Source organism: Poecilia formosa, unplaced genomic scaffold (genome assembly GCF_000485575.1).
Source record: "Poecilia formosa unplaced genomic scaffold, Poecilia_formosa-5.1.2 Scaffold0, whole genome shotgun sequence".
NCBI lineage: Eukaryota > Metazoa > Chordata > Actinopteri > Cyprinodontiformes > Poeciliidae > Poecilia > Poecilia formosa.
Genome location: NW_006799939.1, coordinates 3223110 through 3236088, shown reverse-complemented (window position 1 = coordinate 3236088; position 12979 = coordinate 3223110). Strand labels below are relative to the sequence as shown.

General features: G+C 37.1%; 1 protein-coding gene across 11 annotated transcripts in view; it reads left to right on the top strand.

The window, feature by feature from the left end:
- The window catches only part of ulk4 (unc-51 like kinase 4), an 89898-nt gene that overhangs the window by 22510 nt on the left and 54409 nt on the right, over positions 1-12979 (top strand). For all 11 annotated transcript variants that reach the window (XR_001662404.1, XR_001662386.1, XR_001662399.1 and 8 more), the window contains exons 21-22: positions 11019-11180; positions 12600-12785. Coding sequence is in view for 6 of the 11 variants with exons in the window: in XM_016672449.1 (XP_016527935.1) it covers positions 11019-11180; positions 12600-12785 (348 nt within the window). In the remaining 5 variants the exon portion in view is untranslated. The remainder of the gene's footprint in view (positions 1-11018; positions 11181-12599; positions 12786-12979) is intronic.

Sequence of the window (12979 nt, the reverse complement as noted above, 5' to 3'; positions counted from 1 at the left end):
GAATATCACAACAACCGAAGAGAAAGAGAGGAGGAAAACTGCAGGGTTTTTTTTTTTTGGCCCACTGTTTATTTTGTGCATGGTCAAACATTTGTCACAAAGTAATAGCAGCATATTATGTTACTAATGCATTAGAGTTAACTAAAGACCTAGTTCCTCTTCTCAAACTTTATGGATAAATGCCAATGTTGGCTTGCTTTTCATTTCTTTGGCACATTTAACCTCATTACTGATTGATTAAGACTTTGGGAATGATTTTACACATTCACAATATTTCCGATTTCCGATGAAGGTGACTGAAACAGTGTACATTGCTCTGGACTTGAACCAATGTTTTTCCTGGAAAAATCAATGCCATCAAAGTTGGAGATCCATCTCATTAATTTTTAGGATTTTATCGAAAGCTTGCAGCTTGCCAGCAGTGTAACGGCGACTATCGTCAGTTGCTTATAGTTTATAATGATGTTATTGTATTGTTGCAGTCAGTCCAGTGTTCAAGTATATGAAAACTACCAGGTACTTATCCACTGACTTAACAAATTATTTGGGCAAAATTCTTCCTGAACAGAGAAGACAAGTTGTTTTTTCACTTTTTACGCTGACTTTTATTAGGCATTTCAATGGGTTTAGGCTGAATTTCACTGCTGATTTTAACTTGTTATATTTCAATTACATCCTAAAAGTTAAAATTTAACTATTAAAATTCATCGCTATTCACACAGTGGCTATTGTGACTGATTGCTGTAGAGTTTAAATGAGAAAAAAAAGTTATTAATTTCTACTCAATTTTAGTTACCTTTCACTTATGAACCATGATTGATGAACATTTAAAAAGAAATAAAGTATTCAAACATGGTCAGTTTGCTTTTTGCTGTCAGTTAAACTAAAAGTTTGTGTTTGTTTTCAGTTTGGTAAACTTCTTACTTCTAAATTTGTCGTAACACATTAAAAGTTCCACCACATATATTATTCACGAACAAATCTGGTGTAACTTCAGCTCTCCCTCTCTCTCTCTCTCCCTCTCTCTCTCTCTCTCTCTCTCTCTCTCTCTCTCTCTCTCTCTCTCAGTTGTGAAAAATGTGTTAGCTGCTTGAAATTACAACTGTGAGAATAGATTTGAGTGAATTAAATAATATTCCTCAAACACAAGACGGAAAAGTTCTGCTATGTCTGTCGCGTTGTCTAAATTAGAATAGCATATTTGTAATTGAATATAGAATACAAATATGCATTCCATCTTCAATCATTCGATAGAAAATTTGTAGTGCATTTAATTGAGTGTTTGTTGGATTTCAGATTTTAAAGTTTAAATATTTGTTGTATACATTTCAGCTGGTAAAGCTGGTTACAGTTGCAGCTGTGCTCTAATCTAAAGTAGCGTCGTAAAAGTCGCTCGTGAAAATTTCTCCGAATATTTATATAGCCTGAGAAAGTTTTTTTTTTTTTCTTAATTTCTCTTCTATTGTTTGACTCGCCTATAATATTTTCTGATGCATTTCTTATGCAATTTTTGCCAGAGAAGAAAATTGTCTACCAATGTTCTAAATGCAAATTCAGTGCCACACTCTGTTAATTGCATGACAGCATTGAGACACAGTGCCAAGAACCTGTCAAATATGCTCCAGGCAGTGTGTTTTTGCTGCATTCTTTTGACCCAGTGGATAACCCCAGCCCCTTCTGCTGCTGTTGAGACTTTTTTTTTTTTTTTTTTTGCTGATTTCCAAGCAAAGCACTGCAGAGATGGATACAGATTGTTGTACTAGAGGACGGGTTTGACTGGGGAAGGAAGTAGCGGGGGCCTGGAGCCACAGGGAGCATGGTGGTTTTGCCAATGGAGAGGGGATACTGAAGAGTGACAGAAAGGAAGAAAGGAAGCCAGATCAGTGTAGTTGGAGAGGGGGATGATATGGCAGGCAGACAGTGTGAAAGGGAGAGAGTTGTACTTAGAGGGGGAGTTGATGGCATGGAGTGAAAGGCAGGTTTCCAGGCCAGACTTGAGCTGCAGGAAATTATTTATGAGCCTGAACAAGATGATGCTTCAGCTGCCTATGATGAATAATCTGTGTGTGCGTGTATGTGTGCATGCGCTTGCAACAGAAAAGGTGTGTGAACAGTATTGCAGTGATAGAAGCCAGAGGGCACTAGGCAGAAATCCCCCTCACACACACACACACACACACCCACACACACACGGACATTCGCATACATACACACCCAGCTATGGTGAGCCCATTAATCATTTATCACTATCTTCCACAAAAGAGAGGAGAGAGGGTGACTCCTAAAACAGTCATGGGCCCCTACCCTTGCGTCTCTAACATGAGATAGCCACCTCATGCTCCTGATCTATCAAAAGGATCAGGATCAACACACACATTCTGAATAGAAACTATCCTGTGATATGTAGAGTGCACCCATCTAATCTCACCTATATGTCAAGTTATTCAAAACTACACCTAAGTAACTGCATGGTTTTTTTTATTTATTATTATTTAAACTGATATAAAGACTAACAACTAAGCCTATACTTTTACTATATTCAGTATATACAGGCCCCATAGTAGGAGCTCGGCACACTAAATGTCAAAAAATGTTCACTGCTGAAATAGAACTCGTATAATTTTTTTTCAACTTTGTTGGTCCACCCAATGTCCACAAATGTCTGGAGAGATTTCTTAAAAAATTGCTGCTTAGCTGGAGGGGCTATGCTGCTTTACTTGCCTCTTTATAACACCCTAAAGGTGTTCTGATGCATTCAAGCTAAGCTGCACACTTGGTCAGATTCCAGTTTCTAGTTTTTATTAGCTAATATGTTTGTATATCCAGAGTTACCGAGATTACTACGAATGTGTGATCACCTAACACTTATCAAAGTGTGGTCCCACAGACACTTTGACTTCTGCCTTTTATTGTTGTTGGCATCATAGATTCAGATTCTTCTTCTGGACTCATTCATCCAAACACCCTTTAACACATCAGAAAAATGTTAAGTGCCTTTCCTCTTTTTTTTTTTTCTTTTTTTTTAAAATTGAAATATGGGACATTTACATGTAGGGGTGATGTTATTTGTGTGTTTGTGTGAGTGATTTTTATACTTAAATGCACTCAGAAACCGCTCAACTCGCAGAGCAAATTGCTGTTCAAAATTGATTATTGTAAAATAGTGATGCACTCAATTACCAAGCAGTACTAAGGTTAACTAAATTGCCTTAGCAAACACAGGGTACAATTTATATATATATATATGTATATATATATATATATAATTTTTAATTTTAACGTGATCTATCAGGGTTATAACATTAATACATTTGTTTTAAGTAATTCAGTAGACACCTAATAGAACGGAAGGGTTTAATTCAGAGTCAGACAGGAAATAAAACATATTTAGTGTTTGAATGTCATTTAGATCATTGTTAAATTATTCATTCAGTTTCTTGTGGCAATAGTCATGGCAAATTACTGTTTAATAATCATAACAAACCCTGTAAATACATTAGCAATAGGTAGCACAAAATGAGCTTTCTAAAACGTATCTAAACCTTTTATTTAGCAAATATAAATAATCTTTGTGATCCTAACAGACCTAAGGCAGGCAAAGTTTAACTTGGTCTAACATTAAGAAGTGAAAAAATAAGCTTCTGTGTCTTTTTAACCAGCACATGTAAACAGTTTCAATTGTACCTCTTCTTTTTTTATTTTTCTTTTACATTTATTCCTACAGGAGCACTCTCTATATCTCAGTTTCTATTAGCCTTTTAGCAAATTTGAGCTTTTGATGGTGGCTATCCGTGGCGTTAGATGTTCTTGTTAGTGAATGATACGCTTAATGTTCAGAATGTGTTTGAGTCTCTGTCAAAAGTGGTTATTGAAAACCAGGTGCACAATCTTCTGAAGGCCCGTAATTACAGAGAGAAACCACATCAGACATCTGAACTGTGTAAGCACAGACACTCGGACTGGAGTAGTTTTACCATCTACGTCTTTGAGACTCAAAAGAGCCGGCACAAACTTGTTTCTATATAAAAGTGGTCCACGGAAGGCCATTTGAAGTAGTTTGTTTCCTCGGTTTATATCTTCCTGCCTTTTAGGTTTTCAATTTGAAAGCAGCTTTCAGCCAGGGGTTCAGAGTGTGCAAATATCATCTGTCAGTTTTGAGCTGCAGATTAGGAAGAGTTTCATTTGAAATGAAGCAGGCTGTCCTGTTGAAACATGATGAAGAGCATGGAACTCTTGTTTAAGCCTCAAGAAAAGCCAGGAATAAACGTATTTTAACTGAATCAGCTTGAAAGAATATTAGATTAAAACACATCTAGGCATGTCATTAGTAACTAATAGACCAGGAGTCATTATGCAGGAAGTTTGTCATTAAAAAACCTTGAAATAGCAATTTTGTTGTTTCTTATTTTCTCTTTTGGTTTTGTGATGTTATTAATAGGAAAATATTTGTATTCTTTTATTTTTAATAAAGCATATTTATGTCAACAGATTTCTCCCTCATTGGCTGAAAATGACACTTAATCTACAGTCATCATTAAATGAAGTTTCCCTGACAGTCATTCCACGTTTTACAGTATGTTTGTTTTTTCACGTAAGGTCATGAACCAACATTACTGAATAGTCATACTAATCATAATCTTATTTAACCTCCTAGGCTTATGCAAAGCAGAAACAATGTTTATTTTTTTCTTTGAGTTCATCTAAATGATGTTGTTCAAGCTCATATTCGGTATTAGGCTTTGCATCCAGCACTGTCAATGTCTTCTTATGTTTCCAGTGTATATGACCATATATGTGTGCAAATAAATATGTGCATGCTTTTTAAAATCGTTTAATAAAAGGAAACTTTAACTTGACGTAATTGAATAACATACCCAATGTTTTAATAAAATGTGTGACTTGGTTCCAATGAATTTCTTCTATTTACATGAGCCGTACAAGCCGTAATGCAAATCTTAAGCTGGAACATTTAAAATAAAATAATTAAGATGAAACTGAGAGAAATGCAGGTGATTTGTGCCGTCTTCTTGTCTTCACCATACCAACATCTGCTCTTAGTGATAATGTATTTATGTTTACTTCTATGTGTGTGTACGCGTGTGCATTTTGAGTTTCTGCTTTTGCTCCTGCTGGACAGGGTTTCAATACTGTTACATTTTTAAGTATCTACACCCATGTGCTTCCACATTCCTTCTCTGTTTACCCGCCTTCTGCCAAGAGCTATTTTGCATTTTTTTTTTTTATATTCTCTCAAAAATACAACTTTGGGCAATGCAGAAGAGATAGCTTTGCATCTGAGTTTTAGATGTAAGGCTTCTTATTGCAGTCAACAGTGCTTCGCAAAAGTATTCATACCCTCTGAATTCGTTCACATTTTGTCACCAAGTAGCCCATAATTATGAAATGAAAGGAAACAAAAGCATGATTTTCAAAGTGTTTTGTACTTAAAAGGTTAGGATGAATTCAGTTGAAATCATTTGCCTTCAGAGCAGTAATTAGTGTAAAAAAAAATCCACTTATGTGTAATTTAATTCCATCCTGAACACAGCTCCTCTGTATGCATTTGTGAACATTAGTAGACAAACAGTGTCACGAAGATGAAGGGACAAAGCAGAGGAATAAGACTGTTGGGAGGTTAAAGGCAGAAAGAGGAAAGAAAATAACAACCACTTACGAAAGGAGTGAGTTTAGAACAACTGCAAATCCACTAAGATATGGTCACTAACCTAAACTTATGGAAGAATGTCATTGTTGAAAGAAAAGCCATAAGAAGTCCTACCTGCAGTCCATTAAGGGATACTTGGCAAACATGTCTAAAAAGGTGCTCTTGTAAGATTACACCACAGTTGAACTTTTAACAATTACACGCAAAATGCCGTGTGGTGGAAAAATAGAACTGTGCATCACCCTGAATACACCAGCCTTACAATGACACAAGGTGGTGGCAGCATAACGATTAAGGGAGTAATTTTGTTAGAAACGACAGGAAAGCTGCTGGGTTGGGAAGATGGATGAAGTTAAACAAAAGCTGATCTTAGAAGCAGATCTTTAAAGAGGCAAAAGACTTGAGGCAGGGCTGGTGGTTAAGCTTTTAGAAAGCATGGTGGCCTAAAAATACATCTGAAGCATCATTGTAGTTTTTTAGATAGAATCCTGTTTATGTGTTGGGATGGCACAGTCTAAATCCACACCTACACCAATTTAGAATCGGTGGCAAGACTGAAAATTGTGATTGAATGATGCTGTCCATCAAATGGGACTGATCTTGACTGCTGTTGCCATCAACCATCACCATGTTCAATAACTCTTTGAAGAACCCGAATCAATGAGCTACAACGTTTAATTTCCCTTTGGGATTAATAAATCATTTTTGAATTTGAATTTGAATAGAGCCAGCTTGAAGTAAGAATGGGCAAAAATAGGTCTTAATTTATTTAGTTTGACTTTTAAGGCACTTACAAATAAATTAATCTTTACAACATATGTACATGTAATTTAACTCATATTTAATATTATGAGAACAACTTCAAAGCTGTTGACAGATTTGTGAACCAGAGCTTGTGTAAATATGTTTTTCTTCTAGGTCTTGCATAAATCGCAGCGCTTCACCTTTTGTAGATAAAACGGCATCAATGTCTGTCAGTGCATCAATATTAATGAGCTCAGTTTTGCTAAAACTAAATTACTCGTTCAGTTGTTGCAGCTAGAAACTGCTGACCAGATCCGACATGTGGGCGTAGTGATGGACACGGGCCTGAACCTTCAGAGAAACATAAAGACGATTACAAACTCATTCACTCAGGTCTTGTGGTTCTGCTCTACTCTGCATCCACAGAACCAAAACCAAACATGGAGAAGCTTCTATGCTCCAGTAATCTGGAATAAACTCCCAGAAAAAACAAACAAACAAAAAAAAAAACTGAAACAGTTTCTTTAAATCAAGGCTAAAACCCCATTTGTTTAGAGCTACAAATATTCTCTTTATTTTGCCACTGTAATATGGTAATATGCTTACAAGTGAAACATGTTTTAATGATAGAATCTGTTGAAGTTTTTGTTGCATAGTAACGGATATCCGTACATCTCTCATTGTGTCAAATGCTCTTTTATTTTTTGGACATTTTGCATTTTATTTTTTTGGACAATATCACAAACGCAACAGAATTTAAGTCATTTCACAAAAAATGTATCTATGACAAATTCTCCTTGTGTTATGTTCCACAACCAATAATCCACTGGTGTTATTCTTAACCATGACGCCAAGTATAATAAATGTCCTTCTGTTTTTCATGGTCATATTACATTGAGGATAACTTCATCACCTTTTCCCTTCTCCCTTCTTCATGCGTTTCCCGTTTCTGAATTACAATGATGAAATTTCTGCTTGTTTCTCATCACTTGTAAGAATATCTTTCTCACTCTCTCTCTTCATGTAACACCCTCCTCGCCCCCCTCAAAACCATCACCACCCTCACCACCACCTCCACCCTCTCTCCCTGTGTAGTGCCTGGCAAGGCTACAGTCTATTAAACACACAGACAGTGGGGGCTCCCCCGTGGGCTCATTAGTGAGCTGCTCCGCACAGCCTGGGGAACACTGGAACAGACCATTCCGCTGGCTCCCAAAGGGGTGCCAGAGGATTCATTATGCTGTCGCTCCGCTTAGTCCCCTGGTGTTGGGAACATGCTGTGATGTCGTATATTGAATTAATAGGTTGGTGATTTAGGCTGTCAGTTATCATTAGAGTCCTTGTGTTGGTTGAATATGATGTATCTTTTTAATGCGCAACATGGATGTGACAATGGATCACAGCCCGGCCACCGCTGTGTGCCACAGGTAGCTCTTTAGGTTCTGCGGTCCTAAGAAGACCTGCTTTCTGTTCATTAGGTCAGAAAGCAGGTCAGTTTTGTTAACGTGTTGGGTGGGTGGCAAATTTAATCCCTCAAAATATGTTAAAAGTAGACCTGAATTTCTGTAACATCTGAAGTGGAAATGCAGTTTTTGTGCTGAAAGCAGCTGTTTTGGTAATGTCTCTGTCGCAAATACTTGCGGAAGCTTTATATTTGTGTTTTAATATATTTTTAAGTAATTTATTCAGTTTCATCTTTATTTTCTCTTTTTACTAATTTATGTTCATTACTTTGGTCGGTGTTTGCTTGTATTAATGTTTTATTAATATAGGTGGTTTGAAAACTGTGGTCCTGTAAATGTAACTTTATTAGTGCTAATTTTCTTTAGATATCACTTAAAGAATTAATTCGAAACTTATTTTTCTCATAGCATAATTAACGTGCAGTGATCAGAGTTTGGGTTGTGCTTAACCCCTGCGCCACCACAGCACCCCGTGGAGTCACTATTTTAAAAATATGCAACGTGATTATATTGTTGACATTTTAAACTTTAACTTAAGTTTATTGTGAATTAAGTAAGCATATGAACTGCAGGATCACAACAGACAGACATACATTGCCTCTTTTACCATACTTTAAAAATTTAAAACAGCTTAAAATTAAAATCTTCATAGCAGCGGGATATAACAACATGTTAGCAAATATCAGCAAATTATAATTTCTCAACCAACCATCGTTGCACTTTGTTCAGCCAAACAACTTCTGTTATTTCTATGGCAGGTTTCTCTGCTTCAGCCTGTCGGCTGCAATCAGCCAATCCCTCCAATCAGCTGTGACTTGCCAGGGCGCTTTAGCTCTGCCGAGAACAGAGTCTATTTGAGGATTCTGCATAAGTTGTACAGCTTTGTTAAATGTGGTATGTTGTTGTGCTTTCCAGGTTTTGTAATTGTTTGAAAATTATCCTGACTCATGGTCAGCTTATTCAACAAATTAGAAACGTGTTAGCTTGTTAACATCTTTCTACTACAGTTAAGGGACCTACTCCACAGAACTTTTTTTTTTTAAAAGTCCAACCCTTTAACTCTGAGATTTCCAAAAGGTGCTAGCATGTCCAAAACCAGTATGTTTTATGAAAGAAAAAGGTTGACAGTGTAAAAAAGACCCAGAAACAAAACAACTTTACTGAACTCCGCTTGACCTCCCTGTTGTCTGCTAGAAGTCGAACAACCATCTCTTTGGCTTGCAACCTGAATGAACCACAGACATGTCTGTACATGTTTTCAAAAGACTTCTTACTTTAGAATAGCTTTCCAAATCTTATCTGCATTTATTTTAAAACACCTCAGTGTAACAAAAATACATACTGTAAAGAGAGGAAAAATTCTTGAACTTTAAAAACCTTTTGACTCGTTAAATCCTCTCTTATGCCCGGGTTCAGAAAAATGCTGTGCGCAAAGACTGAGATCACGCAGAGATAACAGCGTCACAATAATCAGCATTTATTCAAGACAGATGCATACTATCACCAGACAAACACATCACAAAACATCAGAAACTTCAGAGCACAAACAACACATGAATTTACCTGAGAGAGAAAAAGACAAAAGATGGAAACGACAAACAAAAAGCAAAGACGTCTTTGGAGAAGTTGCAAGAGCAAAATCTGATTTGTTACTTCTGTGTAGAAAGTTTTATCTTCTTTTCTCTAATTTATTCAAATAAGGCGTATCTTTGCTCATCCAATCCAGGAGCTATCTCTGACCCTCTATCTGAAGCCAGAAACCCCTGCCGTGTATACGGCCTTTCACAGATGAGTGTGAAAAGCTGGAACTTCCACTGTATTGTTTTCCCACAGACAAAAGGCAGTTCAAACGATCCTAGCAAACCATCTGCTGTAACTACAAGTAAAATAAAGGTCAAAGAGCCAGAATACATTACTAATTTCAAAACCACAATTAGGGCATTTGAATCAAGACATGTTAAGTTTTAAAACTAGCTTATTTTAAATTTATTTTCTCAACAATACTTACATTTTTCCTTCCCGTACTAAAAAGTTTTGCTGTTACGGTAACCTGTTTTTGCTTGGTTATGGTGCATTCACTGACTGAGAAACAAAAATGCATCTCCTCACTATTTATATGGTAATCTGCAAACTAATTGTACGCTAGAGGGTGAAATGCGAAAATGGGGTTTAGCTGAAAGTGTCATCAGTGTCACCTGCTCTACTTTTACAGGATGACCATGATAAATTGGCGTGGTGGAATTAATGTCGCCGCTATTAATGTTAGCCATTTTTCCTGAAAATGTAGTAAGATTTATTTTGGAAGAAGTCCCATTGCATCTCACACCTTGGAGAGAGTAGCGTCAAAGTGATGTAACACGGTGAAACGAAATAACAACCTGACAGAGGCAATCACATCTGTTGTACTTCCTGTCTTTCTCCACAATGACTCTTGTGGGAAAAACTAATTTCCTCAGCCACAGAAATTTCATTAGCCTGTCCCCTTTGTCTGAAAAGAAGAAGCTATTCTCTGCTCAGGCAAAGGTGTGCGGTTGCATACCGTACATATGCAGCACACAAGCACAAATACGATACTTTGTGTGTTTACTGAAATTATGTTGTGTTAATTTAATTTAGTATTTGTAAATTGCTGCAGTATTCAGAACGAAGTCTGAAGGACTGCAATGGTTGCAGGATGTGTGATGATTTATTCTTATTAATAGAAAAATATACTTACCAGGATATGGCATCAGTATGTCTTTTGGAGAAATGGTTGGTAAAAAGTGAAAATTACAGTTCCATGAAAATTTTGTCTCCTGCGCTGTCAAATTATTAAAATAACTCCAAAGAGATTTAAGCATGTTCTATTTTCAAACACGGTCTTATTCAAAAATTTCTATATATCAACATTAACTATATCATTGTATATGATCTATCATTGGGCATGGGTCAAAACATCAGTACCAACTTTTCACTTTATATTAAATGATGATTTCAGAAATTGAAAAAAGAAAATTACTTTTTTAATGCTGACTGAAGTGAAAAAACTAACATTTTCATTTATGTTTCTTCATTGAAGTGTATTGAAATCACACAGAGTCATGATTTTGGTGCGCTGTTAAACCCTTGCTAAAAATTGGAGCTGAGTTTGTGTGTCTCTCTTGCAGGATGATGCTGTGGTTCATCATATGGCTGCAAAAGCTGTAGAAAACGTCTCTTCGACCGTCTCTGGTCTCTCTCGTCACCTGGCTACCACAGAGATGGGCTCCGCTTTGTGGTACCTGTTCAGTCACTCTACGGCGGAGGCCGTCAGAGTCACTGCCATCTCTGTAAGCTCGCTTGGCGACATTCACTCAACACAAAGGCATGTCGTGTACTTTCTGTAAAGCGGAGAAAATAGGCATTGAGTAAAAATGTTCTCATCTAGTGCAGCTTCAAGGTGAAACTGAAAGAAAAAAGCTTCCCTGCTTACATTTTTTTACTCTTGGTTTTTAAAGTGTATTTTAAAACGCTAAACCTTGCAGCCTAAAACAAAGAGGTGCAAGGGTAGCAAAAATTTGTTGTGATATTACCACAGACTGTAATGCATCTTATTGAGGTTCTATATAAAAGACAAAGACTGATTGGTACATAATAAAATAGTAAATGCTTTTCAGATTTTTATTTGTTTAAAAATGTCAGTTACATTTGCCTGTTCTTTTTAATATTAACTTCAGCCATATTACATAGAACGCATCAGTGAACACCATTTTTTCCAGTTCTGCCACAGATTCTCCATTAAAATTAGGCCTGGGCTTTGACTAAGCCATGCAAACATTAAACATGATTTGATTGAAACCGTTCTATTGAAACTCTGGCTGTATGTCCAACAGGAAAGTGAACCTCCGTCTCAGTCTCATGTCTGGGCTTGAGGTTTAACTGTGTTTTTCCAGAATTGTCCAGTGTCCATACTTTTTCCCATCATACGTCTTCCTCACCAGAAAAAGAAATATCCCTACAGCATAATTATGCCATTGTGATGTGTTACCATAGGGATGGGTCTTCAGTGTCATGTCCGAAACAGCTCTAAGGAAATTACAAATATTACTTCCTATTTCCATTTGTTCCATTTGGCACAGCCTGCCAGTTTAAGGTGATGGTTTGCAGTTGTGCAACACATGAATCTCTATTTATTCCAAGATGAAGTCGGAAACAGGTGGATGCTTTTATTAATTAGACGACTTCTGAAGGCAGTTGTCTTGGATTTTATTTAGGAGTAGTTAATTAAAAGGGACTGAACGCAAATGTGTATTACATTTTGCAGATTTATATTTTTAGTAAAACTGCACAGTTTATTATTTTCATAATATTTGTGCTTAATTACCTTCATAATTATGCAGTTATTGTATTTGTCACTCCCATTAAATCTCAGTCTAATATCCTGAAGGCTTTAACATGACAAAATGTGCAGAATGTTGAAGGTCTGGAAGTATAATCACTGTTAATTATTACACCATGCCATATTTTCAATCACCCACCAATGCACTCCAATATGTTAATTATTTTTGTTATTGTCACGTGTGGGGCAAATTTTACAAGTTAGTTGTTGTTACATGATACCTACTCATGTATTTTCTTTGACCTCTAACACTCCAGACCCCAAGCGCAACATACTGTAGCTTTACAAAGACGCGGACTCATAATTCATGAACGACATGCGGTAAAATAGCTCATGATGAGCGCGCGTTTTCATCCGCCTGTTTCCCCAGTCTCTTTCAAGGCTAACCCGGCTGGACCCAGCAGTCTTCTTGTCGGTGATTGACACCTGTGGCCCCGCAGCCGTCTTGGAGGGCATAGGTGGAGCAGGGTCCAGGGTGCAGCAGCACCTGCTCACTGCCGTGGCCTCTGCCCTCCTCGCCTCACACATCCACAAACATCGGATCACACAGAGCCGGGTATGTGCACTCTCCGAAGCACATGTGCAAGATATTACAAGAAGTTCAAATGTCAAACTTGAAGCTATTCGGGCTGCATATTATCAAGCAGCAGCGCTGTTTTAATATGGCATTGCACAAGATCTGTTGTGATTATTCAGGTTCTTGCCGATGAGCACAAGAGATTTAGTGAGAAATGTTCTTAATCTTGTTAA